The sequence below is a fragment of the Panulirus ornatus genome, chromosome 30 (genome assembly GCF_036320965.1).
Source record: "Panulirus ornatus isolate Po-2019 chromosome 30, ASM3632096v1, whole genome shotgun sequence".
NCBI lineage: Eukaryota > Metazoa > Arthropoda > Malacostraca > Decapoda > Palinuridae > Panulirus > Panulirus ornatus.
Window position 1 is genome coordinate 2,514,052 of NC_092253.1, and position 18,805 is coordinate 2,532,856.

General features: G+C 37.3%; 1 protein-coding gene across 1 annotated transcript in view; it reads right to left on the bottom strand.

Annotated features, from left to right (window-relative positions):
* Window positions 1-18,805, bottom strand: part of LOC139758307 (NBAS subunit of NRZ tethering complex-like) — a 125,124-nt gene that overhangs the window by 90,020 nt on the left and 16,299 nt on the right. The window contains exons 12-24 of the mRNA XM_071679535.1: window positions 17,377-17,541; window positions 16,958-17,050; window positions 15,044-15,264; window positions 14,753-14,845; window positions 11,803-12,007; window positions 10,349-10,480; window positions 8,652-8,810; window positions 6,846-6,994; window positions 6,385-6,573; window positions 5,150-5,252; window positions 2,240-2,451; window positions 1,411-1,523; window positions 1,004-1,179 (exon numbers count right to left, since the gene is read on the bottom strand). Coding sequence (XP_071535636.1) covers window positions 1,004-1,179; window positions 1,411-1,523; window positions 2,240-2,451; window positions 5,150-5,252; window positions 6,385-6,573; window positions 6,846-6,994; window positions 8,652-8,810; window positions 10,349-10,480; window positions 11,803-12,007; window positions 14,753-14,845; window positions 15,044-15,264; window positions 16,958-17,050; window positions 17,377-17,541 — 2,010 coding nt within the window. The remainder of the gene's footprint in view (window positions 1-1,003; window positions 1,180-1,410; window positions 1,524-2,239; window positions 2,452-5,149; window positions 5,253-6,384; window positions 6,574-6,845; window positions 6,995-8,651; window positions 8,811-10,348; window positions 10,481-11,802; window positions 12,008-14,752; window positions 14,846-15,043; window positions 15,265-16,957; window positions 17,051-17,376; window positions 17,542-18,805) is intronic.

Sequence of the window (18,805 nt, forward strand, 5' to 3'; positions counted from 1 at the left end):
CATTCTTCAAAGCAAACACCTGATCCACACATCCTCTACCACTTCTGAAATCACACTGCTCTTCCCCAATCTGATGCTCTGTACATGCCTTCACCCTCTCAATCAATACCCTCCCATATAATTTCCCAGGAATATTCAACAAACTTATACCTCTGTAATTTGAACACTCACCTATATCCCCTTTGCCTCTGTACAATGGCACTATGCATGCATTCCGCCAATCCTCAGGCACTTCACCATGAGCCATACACACATTGAATATCCTCACCAACCAGTCAACAACACAGTCACCCTTTTAAGAAATTTCACTGAAATACCATTCAAATCTGCTGCCTTGCCGGCTTTCATCTTCCGCAAAGCTTTCACTACCTCTTCTCTGTTTACCAAACCATTCTCCCTAACCCTCTCACTTTGTACACCACCTCGACCAAAACACCCTATATCTGCTACTCTTATTGTCTAACACATTCAACAAACCTTCAAAGTACTCACTCCATCTCCTTCTCTCATCACCACTACTTGTTATTACCTCCCCATTAGCCCCCTTCACCAATCTTCACATTTGTTCTCTTGTCTTACACACTTTATTTACCTCCTTCCAAAACATCTTTTTATTCTCCCTAAAATTTAATGATACTCTCTAACTCCAACTCTCATTTCCCCTCTTCTTCACCTCTTGCACCTTTCTCTTGACCTCAAAAGTTGTTTAAGAAAATATTGTGAAAAATATAAAATATAAAAACCTTTCATATCAAAGGACATTTTCTATATACTACAAAAGGAGAGAAAAAAAATAGTAATCACTTTACTGCATATAGCAAAATGAAACTTTTTCTGGAAAACCATTATCATTCTGTAGGAAAACTTTTCACGTTAAAAAAGTTATAATTTTTTTTTTACTCCAGTGTCTCAAAAGGAGAATGAGTGTATCATCCATTTGCATTTAATAATAAAGTGAGGGAAAGAAAACTTTAAATGATCACGACTTTCAAAGGACACATACCTTAAGAGCAGCTTGAGCAACAAGAGTGAGGACCTTAGCTTGCCTTGCTTCGGTATCTGTTCCACAAACCCGCAACAAGGTAGCCAATTGTAGGAGGCGAGAACCATGACGGTAGCTTCCCTTTTTTGTCTGCAAGCCTTCCTGTATCAGAGTTAGCCGGTCTTCACACAACCGAACTGGGTGCAAAAGAATAATGAAAATGGTATAGTAAAATTAAAACAATAAGAATATAAAGATTTTCTTTTACACTTCAATACTTCCCCATCTTATCAAGCTACTGACAGGTGCAAGCAATGTTTTGATGATTAGGCATGCATAGTAAAATGTGAATGAAATCAACATTCATAACAAAAAATAATTACACAGCACTGGTAAATTCTAAATTCACAAGTTAATTCACTTTTTACCTTGTAATGGAAGCTTATGGATCCCAAAGTCTGGCAGCATCTGAAGTGCTGATATGAAATCCTTTTCTCTTTTGATATCCTCATTTTCTGATTCAATCAATCGAAGGCACTGCCTAAGTAAGAAAAATTCTTGTGATACTTATAAAACCATTACGTAAAATTGCAAAACTGTAAAAGGACTAAAAATCTTCTGTCCTTATTTTCATTATTTCTTACAACTGAAAGAGTAATAACCCTGGTAATGAGAACTAATCCTTTGGTTAAACTAGACACATTTGTAGTTCACCAAATAGTGTACTTCAATTGTCATCAGTAGCTCAATGAATACAGTATTTTACTTCAATGATAATAAATAGTCATTTAACAAAAATATGTACTTTTCAATGTGGCACAGCATTCTTATGTCTAAGAAGGAATTCCTCTTGTTTGAGGAATCTTAACACTAACTAATCCAGTATCAAGGCATCAAAAAAAAGAATACCTTACATCCATTATCCATGATAATTCTACATGGTATGAATATATCATCCTTGGGGATAGGGAAAAGAATACTTCCAATGTATTCCTTGCGTGTCGTAGAAAGCAACTAAAAGGGGTGGGAGCAAGGGGCTGGAAAGCCCCCTCCAGTTTTTATATTTCCAAAAGAAGGAACAGAGAAGGGGCCAAGTGAGGATTTTCCCTTGAAGGCTCAGTCCTCTGCTCTTTGGATGCTACCTCATTCATGCAGAAAATAACAATAAGTAAGAAAAAAGAAAGAAAAATATTTCAATATACACAAAATACTAATCAAATAAAATACTGTATACTGTAATATAACACAAAATCTTACAATGCTAAATCCATAGCTTTATCAGTGTGACTCTCAGACGAGTTGCAATAATGTGTGGCAGAAGTTATCACCAGTTTCACTGCTTGAGCAAATGGTAACTGCTGCAGGTATGGGTTGTTCACTGGAGACCGATCTGCACGTGTCTCTAAAAGTTCACCAGCAAACTGGATGTTGTCACTAACATCAGAGCAGAGAAGAGCCTCTGTTAGAGTCTGAAATAATGAATAATTGAAAAAATACATGTTGCATATGGTATTCTATACTAAAATAGTTAACCCTAACATGCTGGCAGAAAGGAAGAGTTGCTCACAATTTGGACAAAAAAACAAAGTCTTCAAAGTCTGTTTCCTATCATAAAATAGGGTACACACACACACACACACACACACACACACACACACACACAGCTTTTTCTTTTACACATATTCGCCATTTCCCACATTAGTGAGGTAGCATCAATAACAGAGGACTGAGCCTTAAGAGTTAAACTCTCACTTGGCCCCCTTCCTGTTCCCTCTTTTGGAAAAGTAAAAACTGGAGGGGAGGATTTCCAGCCCCCCACTCCCACCCCATTTAGTCACCTTCTACGAGACACAGGGAATACGTGAGAAGTATTCTTTCTCCCCTATCCCCAGGGATGGGAGTTTGAATTACTTCCAGAGAGTGGTAGTCTATGTAATAAGCACCATGACCAAAACATACAACGATACCCATTCAAACAATCAATATGCATTCCTGAAGAAAGAGCTTTCAATGAATCTCCTATCAATGGATTCATTATCAAATATGTGATATGGAGATATGTTCCTGACAGTATTACTTCTTACCTATGAGTACTTCCATTTTCATCTTTAAATGATACTTTTTCTTGTAACCTTTGGTGTATTTTCAGCACTATCGCTTGCAAACTTTTCATCATACATCATTGTTACAATAATTCATAAATACTTTTTAATATGATAAATGAAGCAAGTGATAGACTCAAGCATTCATGCATATGTTTAAAGTGAAGAAGGACAAGTAGCTTAGCACTGATCAGCCCACAGCATTTTACTTACAACACTCATGACTGGCTGAGAAAACATACACAAAAGTAGTGGGTAAGACCAACTTATTTGAATTTGGAAATTTTTCACATTATAGAATTAGAAGTGAGTCAGTTGTTGTTCGCTGATGATACAGCGCTGGTGGCTGATTCATGTGAGAAACTGCAGAAGCTGGTGACTGAGTTTGGTAAAGTGTGTGAAAGAAGAAAGTTAAGAGTAAATGTGAATAAGAGCAAGGTTATTAGGTACAGTAGGGTTGAGGGTCAAGTCAATTGGGAGGTAAGTTTGAATGGAGAAAAACTGGAGGAAGTAAAGTGTTTTAGATATCTGGGAGTGGATCTGGCAGCGGATGGAACCATGGAAGTGGAAGTGGATCATAGGGTGGGGGAGGGGGCGAAAATCCTAGGAGCCTTGAAGAATGTGTGGAAGTCGAGAACATTATCTCGGAAAGCAAAAATGGGTATGTTTGAAGGAATAGTGGTTCCAACAATGTTGTATGGTTGCGAGGCGTGGGCTATGGATAAAGTTGTGCGCAGGAGGATGGATGTGCTGGAAATGAGATGTTTGAGGACAATGTGTGGTGTGAGGTGGTTTGATCGAGTAAGTAACGTAAGGGTAAGAGAGATGTGTGGAAATAAAAAGAGCGTGGTTGAGAGAGCAGAAGAGGGAGTTTTGAAATGGTTTGGGCACATGGAGAGAATGAGTGAGGAAAGATTGACCAAGAGGATGTATGTGTCGGAGGTGGAGGGAACGAGGAGAAGTGGGAGACCAAATTGGAGGTGGAAAGATGGAGTGAAAAAGATTTTGTGTGATCGGGGCCTGAACATACAGGAAGGTGAAAGGAGGGCAAGGAATAGAGTGAATTGGATCGATGTGGTATACCGGGGTTGACGTGCTGTCAGTGGATTGAATCAGGGCATGTGAAGCGTCTGGGGTAAACCATGGAAAGCTGTGTAGGTATGTATATTTGCGTGTGTGGACATATGTATATACATGTGTATGGGGGTGGGTTGGGCCATTTCTTTCGTCTGTTTCCTTGCGCTACCTCGCAAACGCGGGAGACCGGAAAAAAAAAAAAAAAATTAGAAAAAAAAAGTCTAAGAGGCTCTAACAAATCAGCTTAATTCCAAAAACTAAGAGCTATACAGTAAATCAGCTTTCAGTGGGGAAGCTTTCAAAGGGGTATCCCTGTACTTAGCAGCCATATAAAGGTCAATATACAGGGAGTTGTTCGAAATAATTCCTTAAATTGGCATCTATCTGGTGAGTATCTGATGATGACTCTCAGCATCTACTGTGCCAGTCACCATATGATGGCTCTTGGCATTTAAGGGTAAAACATTACAGGAACTACATAAACTCTTGTAAATTACTTTAAGTAAATTACTTTAAAGAACCATCTACTCATCAAAAGGGAAGTGATGTTCATCCTCAATTCATCCCATTTTACTAACGATATTTCTCTTCTGACAGTGACTGACTACTTCTTGTGTTAACTTTAAGCAAACTCAATCCTTTTCAGGAAAAGCAGTTTATAAATTTCAGCTTTAAACAATGACCGACAACTTTTGTAGTACCCCTAAGCTCAGTCAAATTCAAATGATCTCCAGACTTCACAGTTACATCAAAGCAAATTTCACACTGCAAAAATTGTGTGAAAGGTTTTAAATACACATTCCATGTGAATTACAGTCACACAGAATGAAAATCTGATTTCCAATAATCACTATCTCTGACATAAACATCAATGACTGTGATATCAGGGCATCATTTCAACACTTGAAAATGCTATTTCCTGAGGTTACTGAAAAAAAAAAAATACCATCTAGAAAGTAAGATGATTCCCAAGTACTCGTGCACTGACCTCAAAGCAAACTTGTGGCTCCACACATGTGAACACTTTCTGCTGTAGCTCCAGCATGTCATAAAGTAATTTACGCCAGTCCTCATCGCTAAGTCGGGGTTCCCTGCAAGAACATTTAAATGCTAATGCACTCCAATGAATCAAGTCAATAAACATGCAAACACGTAAAAAAAATTTGTTGCACCAGATTACCACATATTTGTTAGGTTTTCTTGTCTGTGTTCTGGACACCATCCATCTCTCCAGCTCCAGAAATACTGATTCAACAAATTTCAAGACCCCTATAACCAAGATGAAGCTTTCTCATGGCACAGAACACTTAATCCTCAATTATCCCACAATCACCCCACAAAGACACACAAACAATATCACTACACTTCTCCACCTATGACTCTGTAGATGGGGATCCTTGGGCAGTAAGGTAAAGCAGAAGAAGGGGTAAAAGAAATGTCACAGGAAGTCAAAGAGAAAAGTACAAAAACTAAAAACAGGGCAAACAAAAGATGGGGAAGTGGGTATCAATGAATTCAAAGGTAATAAGAAAATCTTGCGAAAGGAGCTGATTAGTGTAAAGATATCAGAAGAATAAATGAAAGCAACAGTAAGGGTTGCAGATAAGGAAATGGTGATATGCAGAGAAGATGCAAATGAGCCAAAATGAACTACAACAAAAAAATAAGATAAACTTATGCTTGCAGATGCATTTTATCCTTCAATTACAATTCTCTAAGTCTTAGTGATCTTTAACATTCTAAATCCATGGTAATCTAGTCCTGTATCTATAAAGGTAGTGATTATCTTCATCCATAATGATAAAAATGATTCTGATATGGCTGATAAAGTATTTTGTAATATCCAAAATATGTTTAAACAATATCTCAGACATTATACTATAACATAATGTTTCAAGGTAGTCAGCCAGTCCTCTCAGGCTGATTATGAAGTAATTACAGTTTCATCTTTCAGTTCAGTATCTGAACATCTTAAACAAGAATATGCTAATGTAAGAAATCCAACTAGGATAAATATGTGATGGCTAAAACAAATAATCTATCTTTCCTAACTTGATTCCTGTATCAAGAATTACAAAATCATTTTCTTTCTTAAATATTCTTATAATTATCTTTAAAAACCCTTCATTTGGTATAGAACGAACTGTGAACTCTGCATGAAAAGATACATAACCTGGCTCACTGAATCATTCTACACATATTGAGCATGCATAACAATCTCACCTTCTTGCAGCAGCCCTTGTAAGCTTGGTAAGTATTTCATGAACTTTCTCAGGTTCAGATTGCAACTGACGGAGCTGACACGGAGTCACATTCACACCATTGTTGCTTAGCAGCTCTGCAGCTGTTAGATGAGCATCCAAAGCATCAGCCAAATCATGCAGTTTAGACAGGGACTCGGTGCTCTCATTTCTGTATATGAAAAGATATATATATTCACCAAAATTTCTGTGAAATTTAAAATGTCAATCTTCATAAAAACCTGCTTTGAAGGTAAAAAGATGATTCAATAAGTTTGAAATCATATATGCTATCCTATGTTTAAAACTAATTGTGCATGCTAAAACAAGGAAAACATGAATATATAACAATAAGAAAAATTACAACACATTTCAATATACTGCACAAAATATAAACTGATTATAAATTATAATATGGCTATTTATTGGCACGTGGATACTCACCCTGACTCCCTTTCTGGAAGACATTCTAAGATGGCAAAAGCTCGAAGAAGCTGGTTCTCTTTCTCACATGCATATACACATTCAATGGCAATGGTCATCATCTCTTCTGCAGATGTAATGATTGGAGCATGCTGATCAGGTCGAGAATGCTGCAAATATCCCTCTCTATCTTAAACAGATGATCATCCATTCAAATCAAAAATTATAAAATTAGCAATATTTTCAGTGTGTGTATGCAATTACCTAACTGTATGGGACATGGAGAACCTGAAAAAATAGTTGAGCCCCATCAATACAATATTCTCCACTATCACACAACTTTTTAAATTTCTGCATGTTGTCTGCATTTACCATGTCCTCACTCATTTTGTTCCATTCATCTACCACTCTTACACTCTAAACGTACATAACATATATCTTAACAGATTTCCTGTTTAATTTCATGTTATGTACTGTGAATGTTCTATCACTACACCTTTTAAGAACCGTTCACTGTACACATCAACAATCTGATCAGGCTGTAAGCAAAAGTGCATAATCAACTACTGTAAATACCTATTTGTACTGTAAGATGATTAAGTTCTACATGTGTGAAACCCCTTTTCTTAAACAGTCTCTACTATCATACAACTTCTTAAACTTATTTATGCTGTCTGATGTCTGTATGAGTATGCATTTGTGATTACTATTTCTGTGTTACAGGAAAGGAGTTTTACATTCGTGCTGCCCCATCTCTTAACCCTGTATATGTTACACGTCTAATATCAATGAAAACTCAATTCCTGCCCCAGGAACCCCTTCCATCTTTATGGAGCTCCTGCAGCTCTGGAAGTCTGCCATATCCTATGGGAGGACCCAAAGTTCATAAAATGTAGTGACTTTAAAGTGCAAGTCCATGTGGGTGAGTGCAGTGTTCAGATTCCTCATTATGGTAGTTGCATCATGGGCCCAAAGGGTCTTGAAATGTCTTAAATTAGTGTTTGTTGTAATGTAGGGATGGTTGATATTCAGAGCATATGTGTGATTCGTCTTTGCCTGGAGAGTGTAGTTTCAGATGGATGCATGTTTTTCTTGTCAGGGTTATGTCTGTTGGAGGAGAGGATATATATCAGTAAGTGTTGCTAAAGTGTGAGACAGGAGTAAGCTTTTTATTTCTGCATGGTGGTTGGTGGTTAGTAATGGAGTAATTTGCGTTAGAGGGGACTAGTGTTGTTGCAAAGAAGTGAGTTCCAAGCATGCTGAGATGAGATCGTATTGGGAGGATCTTTGTTTTATTGTGTAGCTAATGAGCATTTGCAGTTGCTAGGCAGCCAGAGACTGTAATCAGTGTTCTATGGATACACACACATATGCATGACACAACCTAGCGTATGCACGGTATTCATTCACTGATCAGCCCTCCAGGGAGAATAAATAGCTGAACTGGTTGCAAGCTCACTACTTTTTCCAGAATTCAAACCCAAGTCCCTTAGACTGTCAGGTTGTGACATTCACCACTGCCCTACAGAAGTTTGTGGGCTGGCTACCTTTTCCATGTCCCTTAAATTAGCAAGTTACTTCAGAGGCAGTTGTGCAAACCACTACATCATAATACCATTTTCAAAACACTCTTTTGAGCCCGATTCATGACCTACATGTAAAACTGCAAGTACAGTTACTGCTAATGACACTTCAGGTCTAATTCTGTACTACCTACATCCTGTGCTGGAATTAAGTAAAGAATTCTACTATAGTCATTTCTTTTGGCATGAATTATGATTCAGGCTCAAAATATCCACACAACTCATTACAGTTCTTTAATCTCACCTGCAATATTTTCAACGGCAAACGTAGATCATCCGTAGCTATAGTCACCAAATAAGTCCGCATCAAGACACTGGCACTCCCAGGCTGCCACTTCTCACACCGGGCCAGGAAGGGCAGTAACCAGCGACGAATGTTCTGGATATAGGTTTCAGGAGTGCTCTGTTGGCAAGAGAATAATCAAGAAAATTATCTACCTCAAGGGGGTCACCATGGCAAAAGAGTCTCCATAACTACTAACTCCAGTGCTGCTTCTTAGCCTTTAGTGCCTCACCCTTAACAATCCACCAGCAAAAGGCAACTCTAGCACAGCATTTTCAGAGGCTTCTACCTAATGTTCCCACCATCTACTGTTACCTAATGTGTCTAACAGATGTTCCCGCCTAAAGTTCCAACCTACTACTTCTACCTAATTCTCCCAAATAATGTTCCTACCTACTACTTTTACCCACGTTTCTGCCTAATGCTCCTGTCCGATGTTTCTACCTACTACTTCTATCTACTGCTCCTTCCATTTTCCCAAATTGCAGGGCTAGCGCACAACATTCACTGCAGAAAAATATAAAAGTTGGGAAGAATGAGCTGTGTGAGTTGAGTGTTGTCAAGTGTTATGTAAGATAACAAGAGACTGTGGACAGAATGCCTTCAATCCATGTGTGGTTGAGGATGAGAGAAAAGACAGCTACCTGGGTCAAAGGAATGCAATTTGACAACCACTCAAAATTATATGTCAATATTCAACTACAAAGTGTAACATTGCTTTGTGTCACCGTGGAAGAAAATCACTTTTGAAGAAGAAAAAAATGCCTATTTGTTCTGCAGTCCAGTAATGAGCCAAAAAGGCCAATGCCTTTCACTTCTCTTGTATATGATCCACTATAAATTCCACAATAAAGTGCAATCTGATATAGAACAACAGTATGTCAATCTATCTTCATTATTATTACCTATCATTACTCCATTCCCAATTCAATGAGGTGAATCCAGTTTCAGTAAATGTCCAATTAGAATGGAGTGATTCTGGTATGGTATTTCATCACATACACAACTTCAGCCTAAGAAAAACTAGCTAAAATGATTTGCCTGAACACTGCATATGAGGAGTTTATGATGAATTAGTCTTTCTAAGAAAAGATATCCATTCACTTTAAAGTAAGTGGAATTTCAAGAACTTATCATTTAATGCAACATATAATTCAGGACTTGCTAAACAAAGTGTTTACACTACTAAAAAGAAAGCGGAATTCTTGGTGTAAAAAACTTATTTTTTAGCCAACACACCTCTTATCTATTGTCTCACAGGAAAATATCTATCCTAGATACCTTGAGAATCTCAAATCCAGTACAGATTAAAAAAGAAGTTCATCCAAAAAATGAAAAAATTAATCAAGTACTCCCCGCAAGAATAAGTTATGGAAGCTTTAAAGACCAGATGCTTACACCATTCAGCTTAAATCTATCTATTTATCAGTCATACGTAATCCCATTTATGATAAATGGAGCAAGCAAACACTCCCTCATAGTCATTTAAATCATTTAACCCAACAAAGTTAAAGAATATGACTGGAGAAAAAGACAACCACGAAACATGAGGAGAGACTTTATACCAAAACATTTAATGTGTCCTCATATACTAAGGGTTAAAAATGAATCAGGTATGACAGTGCGCACTTATGACTTTAAGAAACTGTTATACTAACTGTTGACATGAGCTGCATAATTTTCTCATCATCCAAGAGCTTTGAAAACTTGTCAAGGGTCATGGATGATAGGCCAGCCTCATACACCAGCACTTCTAAGGTATCTAATGTGTCATGCAGTTCCTCAAGGTTCTGGAAAAAAAATATGGTGATAAACTAATAAAAATCATCAAAATTTAATTCTCAATACTAAACTGAGAGTCCCCATTTTATGAACAGGTTATGTTTCTGGGTTCTTTATGAAGTTGTATTGTTCAAAGTCAGAAAAACGAAATAATGATAATCTGCAAAAAATCAGATTAAATACCTATACCTACCTGCCTGTAAAAATGAAACAAAAATTACATTCAAGCAAATACATTTAACAGAAAATCGTATTAGGCAATATCTAATGAGAGAATGCACATTCAAGTAGTCTGGTGGTTCATAAATAAGGGTGATTGATTGCATGTCGACCAAGAATCAAATAGTATATTTTGGAGCTCATTCATAGGTACGGGACTCCCAGTTCCTACTAATAAGCTGTGTGAACAGTGCATGAATGTGCAGGAGCTGAAATAAAATTCTAGTAAGTAAAAATTGCTTAAACTAACAAAATAGTAGAAACAAAAACAGCTAAACAACAAAAGGTGAAAATAAGCATGGTATAGAGCTTTTTAATACAAATCTATATACTCAGACCAGTTATGAAAATGATAACCTTAAAGTCTAAGGTATAAAAGTCAAAAGGTTTAAAGGTTTAAAGTCAGCCATGGAACAGAACAAGGAAGTATGATAATTTTCCTGTTAATGATCTTACACTTGAACAGTGTAATCAAGAATTTAAAGAAAAAAAATGCAGGAGAGTAGGAATCCTACTCATGTACTTCCTGTTTGCCACATGACAGGTAACTAACAGGGGTGAGAGCAAAAGACTGGAAATCCTCTTCTCCTGTGTTCTTATTGATAGTTATATAGCCATGCCTGGAGTCTCCTTTTGTTTCTGTTATTGTTCTTTTTGCCTAAGCCCTAACTCTTTTATATGCATTGTATCAGTTTCCAAATCCAAAGAATAGCACATAGCCAATCAAGGACATATCCTTAATACAGTCAATAGGCATTCCAATGGATGTTTCTCACATATTCTTTTAAAGACTTTTACAACAAGTGCTGTGAAGCTTACTGGCTGACAATATTTTGGCAGAAGATTAATCTTCCATTAGTGTATTGGTGATGCACAAGACAGTCTCTGAATATCCCCTATGCTGCTTTTATCTAAGATTTGTCTCAGCAGAAGTATCACAGCTTTTGCTACTGTTTTCTTAAAGAGATAGGGAGAATGATTCACAAAGATATAGCCATATAAACAAATAGGAAGACAAATACAAAGATGGCACAAGACAGCATATATGCTTAACGCCATTCTATATCAAAGTTTTTTCATTAACCCTGGAACAAAACCACAAGATTCTTACCTTCACACCTCTTTCTCGGCCTAATTTAAGAAGGTCCAAAGCAGCATCAACAAAGTGACTACATCTTTCAATCTCTCGTGCACGTTCCTGATACCATTGACTGACCACCTCCCCCGTTACATTCAGCCCTCTAAATTTCTCTAAGTTGGGTTGCTCTGCGTATAAGAAATCAGCTGGATCTCCTTCTCCTTGACTGACTGCTTCCCTGAAAGTGAAAAATATAGTAACACATGATTATATAAGAGCAAGGTTATTAGGTACAGTAGGGTTGAGGGTCAAGTCAATTGGGAGGTAAGTTTGAATGGAGAAAAACTGGAGGAAGTGAAGTGTTTTAGATATCTGGGAGTGGATCTGTCAGCGGATGGAACCATGGAAGCGGAAGTGGATCATAGGGTGGGGGAGGGGGCGAAAATTTTGGGAGCCTTGAAAAATGTGTGGAAGTCGAGAACATTATCTCGGAAAGCAAAAATGGGTATGTTTGAAGGAATAGTGGTTCCAACAATGTTGTATGGTTGCGAGGCGTGGGCTATGGATAGAGTTGTGCGCAGGAGGATGGATGTGCTGGAAATGAGATGTTTGAGGACAATGTGTGGTGTGAGGTGGTTTGATCGAGTAAGTAACGTAAGGGTAAGAGAGATGTGTGGAAATAAAAAGAGCGTGGTTGAGAGAGCAGAAGAGGGTGTTTTGAAATGGTTTGGGCACATGGAGAGAATGAGTGAGGAAAGATTGACCAAGAGGATATATGTGTCGGAGGTGGAGGGAACGAGGAGAAGAGGGAGACCAAATTGGAGGTGGAAAGATGGAGTGAAAAAGATTTTGTGTGATCGGGGCCTGAACATGCAGGAGGGTGTAAGGAGGGCAAGGAATAGAGTGAATTGGAGCGATGTGGTATACAGGGGTTGACGTGCTGTCAGTGGAGTGAATCAAGGCATGTGAGGCGTCTGGGGTGGACCATGGAAAGCTGTGTAGGTATGTATACACGTGTGTGGACATGTGTATGTACATGTGTATGGGGGGGGGGGGTGGGCCATTTCTTTCGTCTGTTTCCTTGCGCTACCTCGCAGACGCGGGAGACAGCGACAAAGTATAAAAAAAAAAAAAAAAAAAATGATTATATAAAAATGATGGATGTGGAGAAAATCACAACTGTAATACAGTGTGCGTTAAAGATAAAGTAAAAACAAAAGGAAATTGAAAATCATGTGGCACTGGAAGTGTATGAGAATATCTTATGATAATGGTGTTATTAATTCAACAAACTGTCTTGGAAAGAACAAGCATAGGTCACAATGATTAAGAAAAAAACTTCAGAAAGGATACTGTAAATCCAGCAGGGTCTTACCTTAACATGGTTAATAATACAAGTATCAACACAAAACAGAAACATTTCAATGTGGTCCTAAATGGAAAATACACCCAAAATTTGAGTCAACATGGATGGCAAAACATGTTAATGTGGTCTTAACAGGACAATATCCCTCAGATTGGAATTAAAATGGATTGTAATATATGTTAACATGTCCCAGATGGAAAAGTGCACCGAAAATTTGAGGCACTGCATGTTGCAAACGTTTCAAAGAAGTCTCAACTGGAATACTGGACATTTTTCAGTTTAATAGAGACTAAGTATTTCAGTGTGTGTTTTTTTATTTCAAGTCCCTAACCTCCCATGCACCATGTAAACATATATCACATAATAATGCTACACCTTTCAGTGGTCTATTTCCTGTTAATGCATAACCCTACAGTACTATGAGGGTAAATCATAAAAAGAACAAATCTGTTTTGTGTGACTAATTTCTACATTCTGACTGAGAAAGCACTTGCCTTTGTGCTATGCTCTTGAAAATGTAAATGGCTTCATCATTGTTGATGGGAATGTCTTTTTTTATGGACAGCAGCATGAGATTTCTTGATCTCCCTTTTCTTCCTTATCAGCATTTTCTGTATTCCCAATGGAGAACCATATTCAAATCTAGGTCATATAAACACTGTGAATGGGTTGCTGAACGTTTCCTTACCCAGGTACTTAAAAGCAATTTCGATATTAGACTACAGACAATTTGTTTCCTTGACAGTGCTCATAATGTGTTCATGCAGGAACAATGGTATAACATCAATTCACGATTCATTCTTGCATATAGATTCTTATAGCTTGTTTCCTGCTAAATTATATTCATACAAAGACTTTACTGTTGCAACCCATCCTCATTACTTTGCTTTTACCTGGGCTGAGTTTCATCATCAGACCAACTCTGAAGTTTGGTTGAGTGGTTGTTTGGGCTTCAGGCCTATCAACTGCCAGGGTCATTAAGGCCATATGGAGTTTGTCTAGGTCACTTTGTCAATTGATACAATCCTCATCATCATTTATTTCTCTCATGACCTTAGCACCAACTGTAAACATATCTAGGTAAGAATTTAGCCACTCTGGTATGCCATGAAAAAGAATAGAAAAACAGCAAGTCCAAAGACTATGCCTTACGGCACACCAATGGAAACCTCATCCCATTTTAAAAATGCTCCTCTGCCATGCATCCTCTGTTCTCTTCAACAAAAATAGTTGAAGGAACTGAAGGAGTCTCAACCTTTAGGACTGCCTGAAAATCCTGATCCAACCTATTTTTCAGTTTCATTTGTAGTACCAAGTCAGCATGATACAGTGGGTATGTGAATTTCATGACTGAAATGTGATGAAATGACATGGACATTTAATCATGTAAAGTGTAAGGTTTCTAAATAAATCAATGTACTGAAATGTGTGTCAACATTCTACTTCAGTCAACTCACTGTGCAGTGAGAGAAATGAGAAACAATTATAAAAGTAATGTGTAAAACATACAGGATAAACATAATATATAGTACTCCAAAAATTCATCTCTGCAGTAAAATGATTTTCAATTAATTACATATACAGCAATAAAATGGTATCAAACAATGTGGTATTTACCTGCATACAGGATCTTCACACCAATCTTCATCTCGTAACTGTTCTTCTTCCCATAAAAACACCTCATCTCCTTCACACTCAGGCAAAAGTGACCTTCAGAGAAGAATAACATTCTGTAGCCTCAACCTTTTTCCATTCATATTCTGTGCCTTCACAACACACACACACATTAAGCAAAAACATCTGAACCATATGTGCTTATTAAAAATCTAAAACAAATATAATCACACTGGAATCCACAGATCATACAGCATCACTTAATTCATGAAAAGAGTAATATTCTGCCTCTACCTGTACTCAAAAGGCCCCATGGTAGGTGGGAAGTTTGATAAAACAGCCAGTTGGTGGGGTAAAGTCTCCTCACCATGATAGGTAAACATGGCATCAACACCTCGCCAATCATAATTCCGAGCAAACTCTACTGTTGCAGAGATGGCTGACTGACTGCGAAACTTATCAAAAAATGCTGCATCATAATGTTCAGGTGCAAGATGAGCCCCACCAAGAAGTACCTGGAGGCAAAGAAAAATCTGTAAGTCCTAATCAAATCAACTGTATGTTTATCATAATTTCAATCACTTGGCATATCATGCACAAGTGTGCTGACTCATATGATGACAGCAATAAATGAAAAAGTTTCCATTGTTAATTCCTTTTGAAACAGATGACTTAGTAGATTACATGTCTCTTTGAGTTTGTAGATTATCTGCATCAAACATCTACTTGTTACAAAGCAAGACTGTCAGCAAATTCCCTTCTCTAAACATCACTATTTTTCCACATCTCTGCATATTTCCCCATACTCAAGACCTCTCTCACACATTTCTTTACTGTTTCCTTTTTCATATTTCATCAATTTATATACAATTTTTCATCACTCTTTTCACTTTCACTCCAAATACCCCTATCAGTTCGATACACAACTCATATATACATTCAAATATCTCAAGAATGACAAATCTACCTCTAATTTTCTCAATACTCCCTTTAATTACACTACCTTTCCATTTCTCACAAAAAACATATGTATCATTACTAAGATTAGAATATGACATAAAACACTGGGAACCCTTTCATGGGGTTCCTGCAAGCTTTGAAGCTGTGCTACAATCAAAGGCAAGAAAAGGTCAACTCCTTTGAAGTAAAAAGCTCTGTATTTCCTTTCATCAACTGATGATGTTAATCCTCTCCAATTGTGGATTTTCCCTTCTGGTGTAACTACTAGTATGCAGAAACTGCTAACACACTCATTTATAACAAAACTGCAAACCACAATAAATAGTTTAACCAAGAGGTCTAAAATTTCCCAAGTAAAGTCTTGTAGTGCTACGATTTGCCTGAAAGACAATACTTTGAACTGTGAAGTTTTTTGCCTTCCTTCAATAATCATCAAGATCTCTGTAACTTGCCTGATAACACTGTGCATCAAATAATCCTTAACACTCACACTGTCAATTTCCTATAATTACTTCCCTGTTTCACAGCATGTGAGGTGGTAAATGAAGTAATTAAACTTATTAAATGTCCCAAGATGAACAGGTTTATAACAGTAATCATCCCTAAGACCCAACTAACAAGCAGCAGTTTTCTATGTGGAATGTTGTGGTCACTTCCACTGTGTTCACCTTACAATGTCATTGTTATCTCTGCTTATCTACAATCAAAAGACCTAGAATTAATCTAACATAAAATGTGATAAATAAACAAACAGATATTAGGCTGAACATTATGAAAAAGGTACAACCATACAATGGCAGTTGACACCAGTGTTGTCTCTGGGTACACTAACTCTCATGACACAACAAAGTATTATGATTCATGTTGGAGGAAACATACGAATGAGAGAAAATAATACCCACATGAAAGCCACAAACACATCACATACCAACAACAATTATGTTCATGGAGCACCAAGAAGCAATTGTAAATGAATGTGTAAGATGTAGCTAGACCTTACCTTAGCTCTACACAAAAAAGTTATATGCCTTGATGCATTGCTATAATGTCACTGAGTTCTACGAACAAGTATCTGCCAGCATCATAAGTTTTATGAATGAAGCGAGTACAGTAAAACCATATAGATACAATCATTTCTGGGGTATAAGGGCATTTTAACCCTAACTGAGCAAGTTTCTAAGGTGTACATGGACCTCTGTCTGTATGCAAGAAAACACAATGAAACAAAGATATGAAACAAGAACTCACCTCATATGTAGCTAACCGATCCAAGTACATGAGAAGTTTCTGACGGGCACGTATCACAGTCTTCTGTTCCTGTGTTAAATCATTGAAGTCAATCTGGAAAAATTAAGAGTATTGCACTATCAATTAATGCTTCTCACTATACATGCTATGTTACACAACCCAATGAGGTGGTTTCCCTCTTGCAAGCAATTTAAATGATAGAAAAGACAGACTGAGTTTCACAAGTTATGGAGACTTTTGCAGTGGCCATCCCTTTAAGGAAGTTCCCGTAGGGAATGGGCATCAGAGATATAGATATATAGATTGAGCAAAAAGAAATGCTCTGAATAAAGAAAAGCTGGAACTATTCCTTGATAAGAAAGTAGATCATGGGATCTACAATATCCAAAAAGCAAGGATAAAAAAGCATGATAACTCACCTGCATAAGAAGTTCATGCCTCCTTTTAAGTTCTCTGGCTTCCCTTTCTTGGGCCTTCACCTCATATTCACAAGGATCCATGTCTAATCCCTCATCATAAATAAGATCAGAATCACAAAAAATGAATTCTTCATTGTCATTCCCATTACCAATAGCTATGATTGCCTGAAAATGTGAGAAATTAATAAAATACAACAACCTTTTCATAATTAATGATTTAGAGTGTAATGTCAGTTCAATATCACATTCTATTCAAACTTACATTGCAAAAAAATAATGAGTAAAGTGAGAAAGAAATTACTGCAATTTAGGAAACAAGTTAGAGCTTTGATAGTTTTGATATAGGGGATCAAATCTTTGTGCTACAGGAACTGAATACAAATGTGGATGACATCAAAATTGATATTATAGCTAGAAAATATGGGATCACTAGTTTATATGAAAATGGGAAAAAGCTTGTTGAGTTATGTGCTGTAAAAGGAATGGTGGCTGGGAATACACGGTTTATGAAAAAGTACATATATAATTATGTATATATATGTGTATGTGGTTAGGTTGGGCCATTCCTCTTCTGTTTCCTTGCACTACCTCGCTAACCCAGGAGACAGCAGTTAAGTATAATAAATAAAATAAATAAATAATTATATGGGTGTGAGAAGGACAGGGACTTAATGTTCATTAAAAAAAGTTTCACTAAATGACATTTGTGCAAAAAAGTTGTTGTGGGATATAAACACACTAAAGGGTGAAAGACAGAATATCAGATCAGTTTTTGGTGGCAGAGAGTGCAAAAATTGATGGTGGGTTTATAAAAAAAGAAGATGAAGAGCATGTGAAAGAAGTAGTGAAAGAAAAGATCAGAAAAAAGGTCTATGTGCAGAGGTAACTCGAGACTGAATGAAGAACTGCATTGAAAAAAGTCAGTGAAACCAGGAAAGTAGAGGACTGGAAGGTAACTAAGGAAACAGGTCTTTAGTATACGGATGAAGAGTGTAGCATAAGAGAGATGGAACATGGACATATGAGAAAGGGTTGTGAGTGATGGAAGTTAAATCAAGAGCAAAGTAGAAAAGGGATAGTATCTGTTGTGAAGGAGTGCAAATCAATGAGAGGAAGAAAAAAGAAAGTGGTGGGAGGTCAAGAATATGTACTGGCTGAAAAACAGGACCAATGAGAAGCGGAATACCTTCCTGCAAGTACTTATGACATGATTTTGCCAAAGGCAACACTAGCACTACACTGCATAGCACTTACCATGTATCAGGCTTAGCTGACAGTGCTGTTGTCTCCCAACACTACAGTCTGGCAATAATCAATTAACCCCCCGCCTTGATGTGGACTTTTGTCATTGACTGGAGCCTCAATTGTGAAAAAAAATGAAACGTAAAATATATGAAAGCACGGCTGCTTCTCCTCTGTAATACAGATT